Genomic DNA, 20,081 nt, shown 5'->3' with positions numbered 1-20,081 from the left:
ATTTTGTCCAAATGCATAGCTTTCTGATGGTTTGTCATGTTGCAAGGATAAAATTGAGAATATCATTCAGATGACTTGTCAGGAAAAAAACCAAATATACAAACGTTTTAGAGCACTTAGAGAATTATTCCTTCTGTTTTATCCATGGTATTATAAGTATGCCAGTATAAGAAGGGGAGGAAATATGCAAAATTCCCAAGCCATACCAAATTTGCTGTACTGTGCATTTTGAGAACATGTGTTTGCAGTAATAGAAATGACCACCCCAGAATGAAAGGAATGAGAAAATCCCCCAGGGTTTTTATTGTCTGCCTGGATTAAACTACAAGGTATAGAGTAAAGCACACCTCACAAGATGCTCCAGAAGAACCTGGGGGTTGGCAGAGGCTTGTTACAACCAGCATGAAGAACACAATGGAAAAGTAGGCTGGTGAGGAGTGTCAGCCTAATGACTGTCATGTGGACCCACATAGAGCAGTCGCAGCTAAGGAGATGGATGGCACATGGACACAGAGATGGGGATGGGGATGGGAATGTGCACACACACATAATTCCATTGGCTCATTTAATATAGGTCCAGGCATCCTAAGCACACATGGAAGTCTCTCATTTCTAGTATAAATCCGGTCATGTGAGGATGCTATCACACACTAAGCTCCGGCAGATAAAAATTCCTATTGAGGATTATCATTCGCTTCCCAGATCTCAGGAAAGCAAAGAGAGTTTATGTTTGTATGGATAAATAAGTAAGCTATTTCATCAGAACTGAGCGATCTGCTTAATAAAACAGGAGTTTAGCTCATTTTGAGACTATAATACTAGTTCTTTAAATTGACCGTTTATTATAACGATACAAAACTAAAAATATCAATATGTGTAAACAAACCCATTTTGAGATATTTCAAAGAATGAAAATAGCCTATCCAAAGTACATTTTGCTTCATGTTGTTTTCTTTGGGCGGGAGCCTTCTGAAGCACTTAATGAACATTTACACACACAATTCATTTATATAATGTGTTTTTATCTGATTTGTCCATTCTTTATAATTTTTTTTTTCACTGATGGATTCTCAACTCCTAGAACACTGTCTGGCAGATAATAGGCAGTCAACAGATATTGTTGAATGAATGAATACTTGGGTCTCACACAGTAATAGTAACAATAAATCGGTAAACAGGAGTAGCTTTTACCCTGAATAAGCAGAAGGACAAGAAAAAGAAGGACCCAGACTCTTCTTTTCTCACTATCAATACTTGGGCTATATCATATTAAGAGGATTTGTAGTTAGCATTTATTAATTTATTCAACATGTTTATTGAGGTTCTAGTATGTGCAAGGCACTGAGCTAAATATTAGAGCTACTTTTGCAGTAAATTTCAAGGAATCCATCTTTGATATATCCTATCTGATTCAAATAATCAGATTTTTTAAAACTTCCCTTTTATAAGAATGAAGCAAAATCCAAACCCCAAAAAAAACTTATATTCAGGATTTAGTTAAGAAAAAAAACAAAGGAGGTCATACCCATTCAATAGTCTCTGGGGTCGTACCCATTCAGTAGTTTCTCACTGAACCACTGTTACTGAAGTTCTAAACAGGGCCCTGCATAGAAACACCTGTGCACGGAGAAAAATCTAAATGATGTCCACTCTGCTAAACTTTGGGAGGCAAACAGAAAGATCTTAAATGTTCAGAAATATTAACACGTGTTAAAAACTAAATGGACTTTCTGCTCAATACTCAATTAACCAGAAAATTCTATCAACCAAAATAGCTCTTTCACCAGCATTCTAGTTGCTCTAGGTTTTGCTTTAATGAAATCTCCATGACAGAAAAAATGATTTTAATATTTTAAGTGTACAATATCATTGACAATTCTTCAGTATCAATGATGAGCATATTTTTAAAGAACTATCAATAAAGGGACCACACAGAATATTCTAATACATATTTCTATGCCAAAGAGAACATGCAATCCCTTTAATATTATTTATCATTCCTGTGCTATCTTTGTATTAAGAACCTGTAACAAGAGGTTTTTCTTTCACTAGAGAAATAAGAGTGATAGTGCTATCAGCAAACTTTAATAAATCTGTCAGCATGCTACTTTACAGAAGGTATAAAGTACTAATCTGCAATCTATGAGTTTTAATTCCAAATAAATGACTTTGAATCAGTCATCAACCACAAAACCAGGACAAGCTCCAGAAAAAATGGTTACATTTATACTTGCTTGCTCCCATGTTCAGGCTTTGGTCTGAAAACACATTTGACATAATCTGTACACAGACATACATCTAAAATCCAATGACAAGTGCCCTTATAAGAGACAGAACAGGAGAAGACACTAAAACAGAGGGGAAGTCCATGCAGAGACCGAGGCAGAGTTTGGTGTGATGCAGTCACAAGCCAGGGAATGCCTGGAGCCACCAGTAGCCCAAAGAGACAAGAAAGGATTCTCCCCTAGAACTTCCAGAGGGAGCATGGCTTTGATGACACCGTGATTTTGGACTTCTGATCTCCAAAAATGTGAGAAAAAAATTCCTATGTGTTAAGTCACCAAGTTTATGGTAATTTGTTACAGTAGCCACAGGACACTAACACAGTTACTAAGTCAAATCCTTCTCACTTCTGAGACAACTCAAAGAGGGTATTACAGACTCAATTGTATTCCCCTAAAATTCAGATGTTCAAGCCCTAATCCCTAGTACCTCATAATGTGACTATTTCTGGAGATAGGGCCTCTAAAGAGATAAGTCAAAATGAGGCAATTAGGGTGGGCCCTAGTCCAATCCAACTGGTGTCCTCATAAGAAGAGGAGACTAGGACCAGGGATGTGCATGCACAGTGGGACCACCATGAGAAGAGGCGGCAAGAGGTGGGCATCTGCAAGCCAAGGAGAGAGCCCTCAGAGGAAACCAACCCTGCTGGCACCTTGGTCTTTGACTTCCAGCCTCCAGAACTGTGAGAAAACGAATTTTTGTTGTTTAAGTCACCCAGTCTATGGCAGTTTATTATGGCAGCCCTCTGATATAGGGCAAAGGGGATTCAGAGTTTTTGCCTCTGGAATCATATATATATATCCCAGTAAATTCCCTCCTCTTCAAGTTAAACAAGATGGAAGTATTTTAAAACACAAAATTAAACTAAACAGAAAGCTTTTAGTAACAGTTAATCAACGATTAGTACCATTAAGAGGGATGGCCAACTGTTTAAGAATCTATGATAGATAAACAGGCATGGTGGATAGCTGTGGTAAGGATTTCAACAAAGGCAATATTTAGAAGAAGATACTTGTCAGAGCCAGAAAGAACTTAGACATCAACTGGCTGCACGCACTCATTCTATAGATGTACAACCCAAGGCTCCAAAGATTAGTGGCTTGCCCCAGGTGACTCAGCTTGTGAGTGACAGTCAAGACTGTTACACAGGTTCCTTGAATCCCTAGACCAACATTTTCACCATTTTACCAATGCCTCACTCATTATTCTTTTCTTTCAGTCCATCAAATGATTTTTCTAAACTTTCTGGTGCTTCCTTTTTCCTTGAGCTATGGAGGGGAGATGCCACCCCTTTGAAGGGGATACTACCATGAAGAATGGAGTCTTTGATTTTGGTCTTTAGTGGTGGGATTCAATGGCACCTGGCTGCTTCTCAGGCAAACAAGCTCTTCCCATCCCCAGCCTTGTGCCTTCAACATCAGCAGCAGAATCATATGGGTACAAGGGAAGCAATAAAGCCTTCCAAATTGATTCTATAAACTGTAAGTACAGGGACCATGACTATTTTTCCTAACATATTTGGTGAAAGACTACTTGTATCTATACAGTGCATTCACCCTAATTCCTTCTCTCCACCCTGAACAAAGTGGAATTTTCATATTTTCTCTATCACAAGCAGATGGGCAGAGGGCAGACTGGGGTAGAAAGAATGGGAGAGATTGTTTAAACTTCATCACTTTCTAGAAGAGGGCAAACTAACATTTCCAGGCACTAGGCTAGCCATCGTATATGCAGTGACTCGTTTAATTTCCCACTTAATACAAGGTGAGCATTATCATTTCCTCTTCACTCTATCACATTACCCACCTTCAATTACACTACCTGGTCTCCTTCATTACCACTATCTGAGATTATCTTGTTCACAAATTTGTCTTCTCCCACCCTAATTGGCATCTCTCCTCAGTATTTCAATAAAACTCCATGGGAACCAGGGATGTTTCCCAACTGCATCCTCAATGCCTACAAGGTGGTCAATAAATATTTGCTGAGTAAATCTATTCTAGTGGTTCCCAAATCAAGGATGCATACTAATCTCTTCTCATCCATGTGTAGCTTGTAAAATCTTCCCAGATTATTCTGTTGAACATTTCTGGTTTTGAAGCCTCACATTTAGTCCAACTATCCCACTTTGGGAGAGTGGGCCCTGGCTTTTGTTCTTTAAGGCAGCTTTAGCATCCTTGGGGCATTTCAACATGAGCTACAACTGCCCAGACATTCCCTCTCCCTGCCCCAGCTTGCTTTCAACTTGATTATATTTGAATCTCACCTCTAAGCAGATCTAGATTCCCGCTCAGGGACCTCTAAAGCCATCTTTGATCTTTCCAAAATTGATGCTGGTACAAGTTCTCTTCGTTCTTAAGAATTTGACATCTCCTGGAAACTTTGTCTACTTATCATTATATCATCAAACATTTTAGAATGTGTATTGTTAAAATCAAGTCCCCCTAATCCCTCTACTTCCTAAAGTAGCATAAACAAATAGAGAAACAAGAGAACTATTAAACTGATCTCTCAACCCAAGGCTGTGTTTCCGTGAGTACAAACAAAACCCCAAAAAGAAAAAAAAAAAACCACAACGTTCTATTATTTTTTACAGTATATGCAAATTTCTGATCAATAACTGCTTCTCACACTGGGAATAAATTCATTCACTATTGCTTTAAGGAATAAATTAAGTCTCAGACCAAAATGTGATCTAGGGGAAGTATGGTATGTTAAACGGTTAGAAACAACATGGGTACACAAAACCCACTTGGACGAAACGCACAACCAAGTGTGCCAAAGCCCAGGTGGCACCCAGCCATCCCTTGTTTAGAAAACTAAGTTTAACTTGAATTACTTGAGCACTGGATTTTGTGGCGATGCATTTTTCAGTGAATTGTGGGGGATGGGGAGAGCTTAGCCCAAGATGGTTGAGTTGCAAAAATATTTGCCTTCTGATTTAGAATTTTAAAGTAACCCTTGTTACAAATTCCCATATAATTGTTGCGTATCCTTATTAAACCTGCCCCATTTTCTATCCCCTGCATCACTGATTGAATCAAGCTGCAGATGAACATTCCTTTTCTCTTCCTTCAATTTATTCTGTCCATTTTTCAAGGTGTACTGAACATCCCTGCAAGTCACAATAGAAATGTCAAAATAACTGCAGAGAAAATGTGGGCTTTCATAAACCACCAAAGCGTGTTCTTGATTCAGAAATCCCAGAGGGCCTACGTCTTCAAAGTAGATTTGTTCTCCACATATAAACCTCATTTGTACATATTTAATTCTGATCTCATTCTCTATAAAAGAAAATGTTTCATTGGCTCTGATTTCCTACTGACGTTTCTATCCCATTTTATTAACATTCTCGGTTCCTGTTTTGCAGCCTTCAGGGGTGTCCAAACTAGAAAACTGCTTTGCTTGTACTTCGGGGGTGGGGGTGGGAATGAAATTGTTTTCCAGTTCTGAAACTCTTCATTTTTGAGGAAGGAAATTAAAACTTCCAAAAAGGGTAATTGACTATATTGCCAAACTTCCCTTGTGGTCTTGAGTTTAATGTACAGAATAGTACATAATTATTTAGAACAGTACTCATATAAAGCCATGCCAGTGAAACTAGCTCTGCCAAATTTATCATAGGCTGCTACAGGCTGAGACACTGGCTCCATCTCAAAGAAATCCATCTGTGCTAATATGAATTAGGATTTTTTGTAATTTTTATTATGCCTTTTGGGGAAAATATCCTTTCTAATAAAATGATACGTCATTTTTTCTCAATTTAAAAAAGTAATTTATTTTTATTCTAGAGAAGAATTAAACTTTTCCCTCTTATCTGTGTGGGGAATCAACTATCATCAGTCAAATACTTGAATCTCAAGAACAACATGAATAAAATGATTTAACTGGTGAGCCAGGGTCCCAAGACAGAAGTGACTTTTGTAATATTATTGCTTCTGCTTATGTTTAAATATATTGCAACACTGTTTATAATTTATTATATGGGTTGATAACTGCTGGGGGGTGGTGAGCTGAATAGACGGAAATATTTTTAAATAAAAATAAACTAAAAAACGTAACATTTCTTTAATTCTGTTGACCAACCCTCATTAACAGCAGATGTATTTATTTTTTAAAGTTTTATAAATTTTGAAGTCATCTTTATTTATAAGTTGCAAAAAAGAGATATAACTTTGTTTTATTATTTAGATTTATTTATCTGATTAAGAGTCCTCTACAGAGGAAAAGCATTACTATATAGCACTTATACAGCACTTTTTAAAAATCTCTAATTTGTTATATCCAAGTATTCATTACTAGTCCAAAGACAACAGCTTCCATCTAATGAACATCCACTATGTTCCAGGCATTTCATTTCAGGAATAAACCCCAATAGGCATCGTTATCACCACTTTATGGAAAGGCAACTGGAAGTCAGAGATCCTTGGTCATGTAGTCACGGCTGGAGCTATGATCTGAATCTAAGCTTCCTGGATTCTAAAGTTCTTTCCCCTGTTGCCTCTTTCTAAGGAAAAGAAAAGACAGATCAATTAGTATCTACCTGATTATATGGGCCCTAATGAAATCACCAGAGATAAAGGTTAACTCAGAGAAAAAACTAATTTTTACCCAATACATAACTGAAGAATAATGTGTAGTACTTCAAATTCATTAAGAAATGGCCATAATTTTAAAAGAAAGTTTTATTAGAAGTATGTGAATTTAGAGATAAGACTTGAAGAATGAAGGAAAAGTAAAACATTACATGTGAAGGGATTTAGGAAGGCTAAATAAAAAGATGAATTAGGCCCAATTCTATCCTCTTTCCTTAGGAATATGGAGGGGTCATGACAGTGCTCCAGTGGCTCTCTTTGCATATGCAGACTCCAGAAATTCTGGGAGAGGCACTCAAAGGACCAGCGGAAAGCTCTAGCACAGTTTAACACTTCTGAAGAGCCCCTCACCTGAAGAAACTGGTTAACAGTTTTCAGCTAGAAGAGAAAAAGTGGCCTAAACATCTGAGTTTAGCTGGCATTGGTGGCACGTGCTCTGCCTGCTAGATATAGAAAAAGGAAAAGTATTATGCCACGTCTACTTCTTAAGACCTAATGGGGGTCTGTTCTATAATCTGACAAGGCGGAACTGAGCACATACCACTACCTGTACCCGATTCAAATTGCTCCCTAGAAATGTTTTGCTGAGGCAAGAACCCCTGCTAGTCCAGAGCAACCAAAGTGATGGATATTTTAGCTATTCAAACTAGAGAATTAGATTTTCTCAGGAGCAGAGAATCAGACATCCCCCAGGAAGCAGACACTATAGAAATCATCACAGCGGCAGAAGGGAGAGACCCCAACCTGCAGTGATCTAAGAACAGGATAAAGGCAGAGCTGTTTTCTGTCAAAGGTGATAGGAAGGATTGCTACTATCAAAATTAATTAATGGACATTTTGGTTGGCCAAATCTGAATTCTTTTATGAAAAATGAGTGTTCCAGCTGAGACAATTAGGAGTGGTGACTGGCTCATTGTGTGCAAGAGTCTCAAATATTCTGGAAATGAATTTATGTTCCAAGGAATGTCAGTAACATTCTTTCTTTTTCATCAGCCTGAGTACCTTTCAAAAAGGACATAACAGTTGTGCAAACTCAAAAGCAGGAAGCATAGTCAAAGAGTGAAAAATACCCAAAAGGAGTAAATTCATTCTCCTCTAGGTTCTTTGACCTGATGACCAAGGCCTCCGTTTTGTCTGCTCTTCTATATCTCCGTGCTGAGCTCAGCTCTGCTCCTTCACAGCCCACCCAAATGATCCAGGGGCAAGTTCAGATTTACCTTATCATCAGATTCTTCAGCCTAACTACACCAAAGCTCACTTTCCAAATGTCCCAGTGTAACCTATGCATGATGCAAAATTTATTTCTTAATCTAATAGTCAGATCACACAATTTTTGATATTGAATTATCAGCATTCACATTGAAACCCTGGCAAAGAACCAAAGCACCATTCTAATCTAGCAGCCTAACAGTACAGGGCTCTGTGCCATTGAAAAGCAAAACCAACTTTTCTTCTTTTTCTATCAGCACAAAGCATAGCAGCTTGCACCAAGTGAGTACAGTCTGTCCTTCGTATCTGCAGATTCCGTTGAACCAATCCACAGTTGGATGAATCTGCGGATACAGAACCTGTGGATGAGGAGGGCCAACTAAAGGACTAAAGCATCCGCGGGTTTTGGTATCAGTGGGCTCCTGGAAGCAATCCCCTGTGGATACCAGTGGCCGGCTGTAACGTGAATTTAAAGTCAGCCACCTAAAAATATTTCTAAATCTGATTTCATTTCACTGTGAGAATTTACAAAAGACCACCTTCCCCAAAAGCCACCTGGCGTTTGACCTACAAGGCAAAGGTAAAGTAGCTTACAGTTTACCTCACAAGAAAACACAATGAAAAAAGAAATCATAGACAAAACTCTTTAATGTAGCATTTTATGCACATTGCCACTGGAGAAACAAGCTGAAAGAATAAACATCATTCCCATATCAGCCTACCCTCCTTTTAACACACCCAATGAAAGGAGGGATGACTATTTGTTTTTGTGATATGAGCAAAAAGGCCAGTTTGTAACTCGGCCGCATTTCCTTAGACCGCGCGTGCACAAAGAAGCAAGTCTCTCCAGGCAGAATCTAGCACGGATTTGGTTCTGTTGTGTAGACCTGGAGTCGCAGAAAGTGGTAACTCGGCCGATCACCCGACAGCTTCCAGTTGCTTTGGTCTTGGCTTTTGTTTGATCTGAAGCTTGGAGTCATGTTGCTTCCAGGCCCAGGGTTTTTGCTTTAGTTTTAGTTTCAAGCTTTCTGAGAATGAACGAATCATTGAGCAGGATATTACCTAAGTAACAAAAATTCAGAACCAGCTTCCAGTTCCACGTTGCCTAAATTACTATCTTTATTAACTACTTTACCAGAGTAGTTTAATCAGAGAAACATATTTAAACAGACAAGTGATACTATTTTTCACATATCAAAATGGCAAATTTTAAAAACAGTAATAATCAGAGTTGACAATGATAAGGTGAAGGTAAAATATTAATTGGTATAACTTTTCAGATTGAAATCTGGCAAAAATATTATACCCATTTGATCCAGTAATTTCATTACTGAAAATGATACTGGCTCAGCACAAGGTTGATGTAAGGGAAGCCATATTGTAGAAGAGACACCATATTCTAACTTTGAAGGACTTCTGATTAACCCAGCTGGATAGGCACCCTCCAGGAGATATATACGTTCTGTAGATTTTATGGTCCCTCCCAGCTGCTATAAGTTGATAACTTTGTTCTTTTGAGTTCCTTAGGAATGTGACGACCCCTAGGCAGAGAGTCTGTACTGAGAAGCATCATCAATGGCCACTGAAAGATCTGGGTAGAGGGCCTTGCTCCTGTCTCTGATATCCAGTAAAACAAAAGATTTTCAGGAACTGAAGACAAGATGTCTGCTCCACCCAGAGAACAGCCCCCTGTATAACCGGACTGTAGTCTTTATTCTTTAAGATGGTTCTTTTGGACATTAGTCAGCCATCTTCCCCCTTGCTAGCAAGCTGTAATAAAACCCTCTCTCCTACCACCTTGCTCCTCGACTATTGGTAAGTCTTACAGGGGGCAGATGACCCCCTTGGGCGGTAAGAGGAATTTATTCTAATGAAATAATCAATGACGCAGACAATAACATCCAAATAAAGCAGATCCTGGGGGCTGGCTCCGTGGCATAGTGGTTAAGTGCGTGTGCTCCACTGCTGGCAGCCAGGGTTCAGATCCCGGGCGCACACCGATGCACTGCTTGTCAGGCCACGCTGTGGTGGCATCCCATATAAAGTAGAGGAAGATGGGCACAGATGTTAGCCCAGGGCCAGTCTTCCTCAGCAAAAAGAGGAAGATTGGCATGGATGTTAGCTCAGAGCTGATCTTCCTCACAAAAATAAATAAAGAAATAAATAAAAATAAAATAAAGCAGATCCTCATGGGGCCATGTATAATAGTGAAACACCACAAACTACCTCAATAACAGGGATTAGATAAATAAATTCTGTACTTCTGTATATTAAGCTACTTTTCAGCCATTAAGATCAAGAAAATAAGGATAGGAATACTCTTATTATAAAGCATTGATGTTATTTAGTATACAGCATTACATTGTAGGTGACCAGAATATGCCACCCTAAACTATGCCTCTTTGGCATAAGGATTATTTTGAGTTTATTATTTTGAGAAACAGCAGACACAGAGAAGCTCTGAAAACAGAGAACAAGTTACCCTTTTGTAAGGGAAATTTACATTTATAAAAGAAAGCTCCATTTGTAAGGTGTCTCCCTCTCTGTACCAGGAAGGAAAGGATTACTATAAATGACAAGAGACTCTTTAAATCTGCATAACAAACCTTACCATTGTTTTCTGTACTTTTCCTGGTCACTTTCCTATAACTTGCCTCCCCCACACCCTTATTCCTTTGTTTTAGGTGAAGATGGTATTTAAGCCCAAATTCTAACTACCTCTTTTGAGTTACTCATCCCTCAGTTCCTCTCATGTATGTATGAGATATACACGTCAATAAATTTCTGTTTGTTTTTCTCTTGTTAATCTGTCTTTTGTTATAGAGGCCCCAGCTGAGAACCTGGATGAGTAGAAGGAAAATATATTTTTCCTCCTCTACAACATAAAATTAAAATAAAGTTTGGCGGCCCTCAAGTTCATTAACAAGACATTCATTTTCTTATAAAGCTCCAACAGAATGTGACTTCCTGAGCAGTCATAGATTTTAGGCCAGCTTCAAAAAGAGACCAAGAACAATGGAGTATTCTTAGTACAATATGTTGAAACTGGCCACATGTTCCTCTCTCAGGTTCAAGTTGTGAAACCAGCAAAGAGTTAGCCATTGATAATTAAGCAGCTAGGAACTAAAGTTATTTTTTCCTTTTTGCAATTACCAATTGTAGCTTTTAGTTGTTCCCCCACGCATTGTTAACTGGGCTCTTTAGGCAATATGCTATCTGACTCCCACTAGGTTCCTATAGATGACATCTCCTTGAAGCCTGGGTCACTGTGGTAACGGATGTGTGAGCTATTTTTCAGGAATTAGAACCCCTTCTCCACTTCAGGCTGGTTGGGACCACCCACTCATCAACTGGGCCCACGCAGATGTCCAATAAGCAACCTTGTGATGTCAAAAGGCTAAAAATTCCACCCTCGGGTCATGCCAACACCGCCATTTTGTGAACATGCGTCCTATGAGGAGGCATGAAGTCTGACTACGCTTGTGCAGATCATCAATTACCTCACCTCTCCTCACCTCCAATCATCTATCTCCACATTTCAGACCAGCTTGCCCCTACCCCATAAATATCCCTGAGTCCCTATTTTCAGGGAAGCAGATTTGAGATTCATTCTCCCATTTCCATACTTGGCTGCCTTGTGATTAAACCCTCTCTCTCTGCAATCTGGTTGTCTCGGTGTTTGGCTTTCTGGGCGGCGGGCAAAAACGAACCTGGTTTGGTAACAGTTGCTTTTAATAACTGATTGTCTGCTATTGGGGCTCCACCCACCGATTGTGACCAGGCCTCTGATTTGATCCATACCAGGGTTCACAACATTGAAAGAATGTGGTAGAGCGTACTGTTGTTAAACTGGGCTACAATACTAGTAGATGGCTTCCATTAGAAGTTGGCAACATATCTGGCTCACAAAAACATTCAAGTTATTTTTTTCTAATCAAGCCCCCAGATTATATCATATTCAATTGTTTATTATAAAGAATTTCTTCCAAAATTGCAGATATTATTCATTAAACTAGTTTCATACCCTAAAACACCTTTAAAATATCCTAAAAATTGTATTTAAACCCAAGTTGCTTTAATATAGAAAAACTCTCAGTATTGTAACTAACCAAATTCTACTTTGTGAAACACACACCCAAAGTATATGAACAAAGACATATGGAAAACTCACGTAAAAGAATCCAAGTGGTCCAGATATATATGGCATTTTCATTCCCAAGAGATATTTGACTTGTGAAGTCACGACGTGGGTGGCAGCCCCAGTTGTCATTGCACTGATGACAGGCTCTGTGAGCAGGAATGTGGCGCTGCCTACTTGTAGCACAAACATGGCCACCTAAGAGGACAAAGGAAGATGAACTTTCCCAAGGTTCCTAGAGGGATTAATATCTGACACATTTTCATTTTCATTTTGCATGGACATAGAGAACTAATGTGAAATGGGTTTCTTAAATTTTACGTATTCAATATCTTGAGTTTTCTTGAGAACATTACTAGGTTCTGAGACTTTCCAAATGTTATTGGGTACAGAGTAAGTGCTTCAATTAAAGTTAACACATTTTTTTCCTGAATATTGACTTTTCTTTTTTCTCTTTTCCTAATCACATATGTTACAAAAAAGAGAAATATGTTCAAATCAGTTACCATATCGGGTTCTGTAGAGAAAATTCAAACTTCATGATCATATCTGTAATTTTTTAAAAAATCAAAAGAACATGATTCACTACTTTACATGCAGTAGGCTTAAAACCTCAAAAGCACTGAGGAAAAAAATTTCTTGAGTTTCTCCCAGGTTCTCAGAAGTGGAAACATACTGTTTTGACTAGATACTCTATCAAGTAGCTTTAAAGGGCCAATGTTAATAAGAAGATATCAGGACTTATTTGTATATGGAGAAGAGTAAAAGACAGAGATAGGTTAAAGAGATATATCTTAAGAACCCCAGGGCCGGCCCCATGGCTTAGCGGTTAAGTGCGTGCGCTCCGCTGCTAGCGGCCCGGGTTTGGATCCCGGGCGCGCACCGACGCACCGCTTCTCCGGCCATGCTGAGGCGGCGTCCCACATACAGCAACTAGAAGGATGTGCAGCTATGACATACAACTATCTACTGGGGCTTTGGGGGAAAAAATAAATAAATAAATAAAATTATTAAAAAAAAAAAAGAAAGAAACCCAGGAATCAGTAGAAAAATCATTTTCCTTAAACATTTCCTTCCTATTCCTAGCATCATGCTCCATTGCCAAATCTTTTCATGACCAGACAAAATCAACTCTGAGTAGAAGCCGTGCATTGAGCTTTGCTGGGCAAAAGATGACAGGAAGAACCAACACTCTCCTCTCTCGCTATTAACGCTGCAATGTTTAGTGTTCTTCCCTTGCCAGAGAGAGGGCTTTTAGGAGATGGCCCACTCTTTGACAGAATTATAACTGTGTAAACTCAGTCATAGAAACCACAAAAAATAAAACTTACTGTTTTTAAAGTAACATGAAATTACATTCATGAGTATCCATACTGGAAAAGGGACACAAAGCAGGCCATGTTGATATATGCTCTCAATATGTTCATTACAATATTTTGGTCAGGTCTTAAAATTCTTGTTGGAAAATAAGAATAATTCTTAAAGAAATCAGAGGAAAGAATGGCAATGAGATCTCCTTCTATCAAGAGGTCACAGTGATAAAAATGGGAAGTATAAAGTGCCATCTGGTACTACCAGAGCATAAATTGCAACATATATAATCTCTATCATACTGCAATACTCTTGGCCAAAAGCAATAATGCTCTGAGCTTGTGGAGTTTCCTGGGCTCAAATCTGAAAACCAAAGTTCTGATCCTGGCTCCACCACATCCTAGCTTTGTGACTATAGAAAACCTACTGAAATTTTCCAAGCCTCATCATCATCTATAAATCATTAGAGCGATGTCTGTGCTATCTATCTTGTAGAACTACTGTAAAGTAAATGTGAAATAATATATGAAAGAGCTATGAAACCTGTAAATGTGCAACATGTGATGCAACAGGAATATCATGAGGAGTTACACATGTTTACCTAGTATGGAAACCAGTCACCAGTTTTGAAAATATAGAAAGGGCCACACCACATTTTCCAACTCTGGAAAACTTGGAAGAATTTATCAGCGCAGAAAGAAATATATCTGAATGATTTGTGAATTAGCAGCCCCCTTTTATCTAATATGCAATACAGAAAAATATACAGATTGCCAATGTAGAAATCGGGCAATCTGTTTCTGTTAACATGGGAAGCCAAAGTAGCAGCCTTTACTGCTAACACTGTTTCAGAAGCTGTGTGTCAGCTTTTCAAAATAGAATGTCCTGAGGGAAACACCCAATCAATCAATAGTGTAGGTACAAGCGAAACACACTGCTCTTCTTGGCAACTCTTATTCCCACTATCTTGGTTTTCATCCTGAAAACACAATCAATTAAGAAAAACAGTGAACCAATTTTTCCCAAGCATCTCTCTACTAGTAAGTTAGTTCCAATTTATGACGTTAACTCTTATAGGCCATGAGGATGAAATTAGCATATTACTGGGGTAAGATGAACACTAGAGAGTTGGATTTTCATTTCCACTAAATGCAGCATACAAGCAATCCAAGTCTTTGAAATTGTGAAACTTTGCATATACAGAATTTTATGCATACATGGAATGCTGGAAAGTTCTTACCTGTACGCCAAGCAATCTTCATTTATTTTGAGAAGCAAATTCTTGTGGGAGGCCTTGTTCACACCATATCCATTTTACCTTCTGTTTTTCATTTGTTTCCTAAATTCCAGCACCCACTTAGAGAGGTTAATGATTTGTCATGCCTCAGAAACAAAAGTCACCTAACCTGGAGTGATTCACCAACCACTCCAGCTAAATCACTGTCGTATAATAGCAGCTACCTCGTCATTTTCACAACTTGAATGTTACAAATGGAAGGTTCAGAAAAAGTACAAGATATAAAAAGAGTTCAGCCATTTCAAACGTGGAAAATATGTGTACCTCCCTTACAAGAGAAACCAGAAAAGATGGAACATCTTCCTTTAAAACTTATCCAAAGATATTTTTGTAATATTCTACTTGCATACATTTTTATGCTTTTAAAAAATCTTCCCAACAAGGGATAAGTCCCTAAAATGGAGAATTCTTGACTCTGAAAGGTCAACAAGCCTCTTAAGACATCATTTCTGATACAAATCACTGGGTATGTGAAGGATGACTGCAAACATGTGAGATTTAACTGAAGCAAAATTCCTCTTTTCTGGGTGACAACATTCTCCATAACCCAAGACAATGGCAGATACTTTAAGAAAAAGAAAGAGAAAGAAGAGGAGGAGAGAGGGAGGAGGAAGAGAGAAAGAGAGAAGGAGAAATTTAAGAACTCCCCTTTTCCTACCACTCAAACCTCAATCGCTTATTCACGTGGAAATTAGGGACCTAGCGTACAGAGGCTGATGTACAGTCTGAGGCAGCAAGTACCTGTGCAACACAGGTTCTAGAAGAGGCGCCCACAGATGGAACTGTGGTTTCCAAGCTTACCCTGGAACCTAAAGTATGTGGAATGAAAGTCCTTCTAGAATATTTTGCTTGGAGGCCCAGTATTTAAATTATATACCAATGTTAAGGATTTTGTAAGCTAATGACTTAATAAACAGCCACATCAGCTCCTTTTACTAATAATGTGGATGATAATAATTCTAATCTGCCTAGCCAACTCCCAAAATTTGGCCATGTAACATTTTATGAGAAATTTCATACAAGGTATTTCAGCTTTTTGTAGTAAAATGCTGATGTTCTGGGCTAACGCTGAAAACCTCTGACACACATTATCAAGGTTCACAGCATGATACAATTTGGTAATGCTTCTGTAAACACCATGTGTTCTATATAAATTGAATGTATCTCAGATTTCAGGCCATTTTTTGCAAGTGGCCTTCAAATAGTGAACAAAGAAAAGAGGGCACAGCAAACAACTCTACTCCTTGAGTGGATGGACTGCAGCGTGCATTTCGGGTTTCATCAGTTTGTCTGTAATCTGGCTCTCACCTTGTACCAAATCACTTATTTGTCTGTTCAATGAATAATTACTGAATACCTACTAGGGGCCAGGCACAGCACTGATGCAGAATAAAGAGATAAAGATACAGTTCATACTTTAAAAGACCATATAAAGAGAGGGGAAATGATGTTGTTGGCGGGGGCCAGGGGAGGGGGACATGTTAACCAGGAGCATAAAGAACTGTAGCGTAGGTGTTACTAGGAAGGTCAAGTCTGAGAAGCTGTTTGGGTGGGAGCTAAAACACTAAGAGCCCTGTGTTCTTTCCTGAGCAGGTACGCAGGTTTAGGCAAAAGAGCTAAACTGCTCATGACTATAGGAGAACAACTGAGTGCTGCACAGGGATATGGCAGAAAAAGCCTCTGTGTGACCAGAGGACTTGAGAGAAAAAAATGTCAAATGGATATCTATGCAGTTGTGTGCTGTGGAATTCAGAACACAAAACCCCGCTCCATACTATTCAGTGGTAAAAAGGAATGAGCTATCAAGTCATGCAAAGACATGGATGAATCTTAAATGAATACTGTAAGTGAACGAAGACAATCTGAAAAAGCTACATACTGCATGATTCCATTTATATGACATTCTAGAAAAGGCAAAACTACAGAGACAGTAAGCAGATCAGTAGTTGCCAGAAGCTTTGGAGTGGGAGAATGTCTAATAGGTGAAATATAGGGAACTTCGTATGATGGTGACACTATTCTGTATGATACTATAATAGTGAATATAGGACACTAAGCATCTGTCAACACCCATAGATTTTACAGCACAAGAGTGAACCTTAATGTATGCAAATTTAAAAAAAAAATCATTTGGAGGTCAGAAGATCCCAGAATGGAATGCAGATGTGACAAGAAATCTAACTGACAATCACTGCTGTGCTTACTATCTCTACAAGTTTTGCCTTTTTCAGAGTGTCATTTAAATGGAATCATATAATATACAGACTTTTCAGACGAGCTCAATGTACCAAACAACCTCAGCGAAAGGGGTGGCAAAAAAAATGCGCTCATGTGAATAACTTGGGAAACAGGTAAAGTCTGTAAAACCAAAGGCAAAAAAGAAACACTGTCCTCTAGTTGATGAAATTATTTCCCATGGGGATAGGATTTAACAATTCTAAAACCACTATACATATATATTGGAATTGAAAAACTAAGTAGGGCCAGCCCCGTGGCTTAGCGGTTAAGTGCGCGCGCTCCGCTGCTGGCAGCCCGGGTTCAGATCCCAGGCGTGCACCGAGGCACCGCTTCTCCGGCCATGCTGAGGCCGTGTCCCATGTACAGCAACTAGAAGGATGTGCATCTATGACATACAACTATCTACCGGGGCTTTGGGGGAAAAAAATTAAAAAAAGAAAAAAAAAAGAAAAATTAAGTAAATTGATGGCGGATGATGGGAGCCGGGTTTCTCACTATTAGAGAAGTTACAGACAAGCAAGGGAAAAGGCTAGAATGATCAATGTGGTAAGGGACTAGAGTTGGAGACATCAGTAAGAACTCACATTTAGTTTAATATAGATAGATACATATAGAAATATATATAAATATGTTTACATACATGGGTTAATATACACACACATATTTCCTTGCTCTATCCACTGAAATGGCCTAGAAGCAACAACACCCCAGTAGCAATCAGCGCACCTAGCACCCAGATATCGATCTCTGATACCATTCTCCAATAAAAGGAACCAGGGTTCTTTAGAAAAATGGCTGATTCTAGGACCAGGGCAGGAAATATACACTATGAGCCTGGATCATCTTGTAGTGCCAGAAAGTAAGGAAGTACTCTAAAAATAAACAAAGAAATAGATAAATAAATAAATGGGGATATGGCAAGGAAGGACACAGGAGCCAGCTAAAAGAGCTCCCAATGCCCAAAGCGAGAACAATTTGAGGAACAACATAAATAAATTAGTATTGGATTATAACCCAAATGATAACATAAATATCCTGAGACCATACTGATATAAATGATTGACTAAATTTTTAAAATGGGAGAGTTGGAAAATCTCCTGTGCAGAAGAATTCCAACAATTTATGTAGATACTCCCCACTCCTTATCTTAACTTCTTACTTAACATAACTCCCATCTTTTAAGTGTAGCCTGTGTATATTGACTTCTTCCCAAAGAATACAGTATAAAAAGGGGGAAAATAGAGTAACTTTACATTGGATACACCTGATAAACACTAGTTCAGCCAGGTCATCAAGGTTAACATCAAGAGTGATAAGTTATGTTGACAGTCTATACTCTTTATATGATGTGACAACAATGTCACTCTCTCTCTCTTGTCTTCCTCCTAAAAACCAATAACCCCAGTCTAATCATGAGAAAAACATCAGACAAATCCCAATTGAGGAACATTCTACAAAATACTGACCAGTAGTCCTCAAAACTGTCTCAAGATCATTGAAATCAAGAAAGTCTCAGACATTTTCACAGTTAAGAGGAGCCTAAGGAGAGATAGGACAACTAAATGTAGTGTGGCATACTGGATGGAATCCTGGGACAGAAAAAGGACATTAGGTAAAAATTAAGGAAATCTGAATATAAAATTTGGACTTTAGTTAATAGCAATGTATCAATCTGGTTCATTAATTGTAACTAATACATCATATCAATGCAAGCTGTTAATAATAAGGGAAAGTATGGGCGGGTGGGGTATGTGACAACTCTGTGTACTATCATTGCAACTTTACTGCAAATCTAAATTATTCTAAAACACATAGTTTGTTAAAAAAGGAAAGGAAAAAGAAAACCTCCTTCACCTCTCCCATAGAATCTTCAGGTAAGCCTAATTTTCTCCCTATTGTGTGTATTGTGCATGATGAATTCCTGAGTTCTGCATACATGGCACAGGGGAAAAGAGGGATTCTGGCAAGAGCTACAGACAGTTGGTTTCAGAGGTATGGCCTGTGTGCAAATAACCACACCAAGACAAGTGTGCACACATATAAAAGAGAGGAATAGAAAATGTGCCACTAGATTTCAGAGGGAGAAGGGGCTACTGCTCGATAGGAGGAAAATTTCACCTTGACACTTAAGGAGGAATCCAAGAGACAGAAGTTATTAGAAAGCATTCCAGAAAGAGGGAAGAATACGAGTATAAAGCAGGACAGCACGGGTTACGTTCAGAGGGTACGGAGTTGCTAGTTTAGAAGGAGGACAACCAGCCAAAAGGAGTAATAGAAAATAAAGCAAGACATTCTGAAGTCAGAATACGGGGCACCTAGAAAGTACTGACAAGGGAGTTTTGCAGGAGTGAGTGACATCACTTTTCCATACATTTATTGATCACCTAATTTTGCCAAGAAGTATACTGTACACCAGCTCAAAAATCAGAGCTGTGCTTTGGTAGAATTAATTTGATGATAGATTGTGCAACAACCAGCAGTTTAAAAGGTTAGTATAAGAGGAGTAGCTCAAGGAAAAATGAGAGAAGCACCTAAACTGGACACAGCAGGAACAGAGAACAAAGTTGAGCCAAGGGTTGGACTATCTAGGAGGCAAACCAATCGCATGCTTAGGAAACAAACACAGTTTATTTTTTATTTGATTTTTTTATTGTGGAATATATCAGAAATTCACTGGGCTTAAGAACTATTTTTATTTGGAATTACATGGTTGAAGGGGGCACTATAATATTTTAAGTTTTCAGACTATTCTAGAAGAAAATAGCCTCTAAGGCAAGAGGCAGTGAGAATCAGAACTGCTAGGGATGGACAATGATTTGACTCTTCTGCCTTCCTTCCCGTCCAGCCAAAGAAAACAACAAAGTTGTAAAATGGGATGTTTGGATCATGAAACTGTTAAAAGATACACAGGAGTGGCGAGTTTAGGAGTGGTTGTATTTTTAGTTTTTATCAGGTAGGGCTGGGGGACAGTTGTGGAAAGAGGTGGGAGATTTCATTGACTAGGTCTCCA

General features: G+C 38.7%; 1 protein-coding gene across 4 annotated transcripts in view; it reads right to left on the bottom strand.

Moving 5' to 3' along the window:
- SLC26A7 (solute carrier family 26 member 7) overlaps positions 1 to 20,081 on the bottom strand; it is a 255,412-nt gene that overhangs the window by 58,813 nt on the left and 176,518 nt on the right. For 3 of the 4 annotated variants that reach the window (XM_058564573.1, XM_058564571.1, XM_058564574.1), the window contains one exon: positions 12,259 to 12,423. The exons of the other annotated variant lie outside the window; for it this stretch is intronic. In XM_058564573.1, coding sequence (XP_058420556.1) covers positions 12,259 to 12,423 — 165 coding nt within the window. The remainder of the gene's footprint in view (positions 1 to 12,258; positions 12,424 to 20,081) is intronic. 4 annotated transcript variants of the gene reach the window in all.

Source organism: Diceros bicornis, chromosome 21 (genome assembly GCF_020826845.1).
Source record: "Diceros bicornis minor isolate mBicDic1 chromosome 21, mDicBic1.mat.cur, whole genome shotgun sequence".
NCBI classification, from domain to species: domain Eukaryota; kingdom Metazoa; phylum Chordata; class Mammalia; order Perissodactyla; family Rhinocerotidae; genus Diceros; species Diceros bicornis.
The sequence above is the reverse complement of the archived record's forward strand: the minus strand, read 5'-3'. Positions and strand labels throughout refer to the sequence as shown.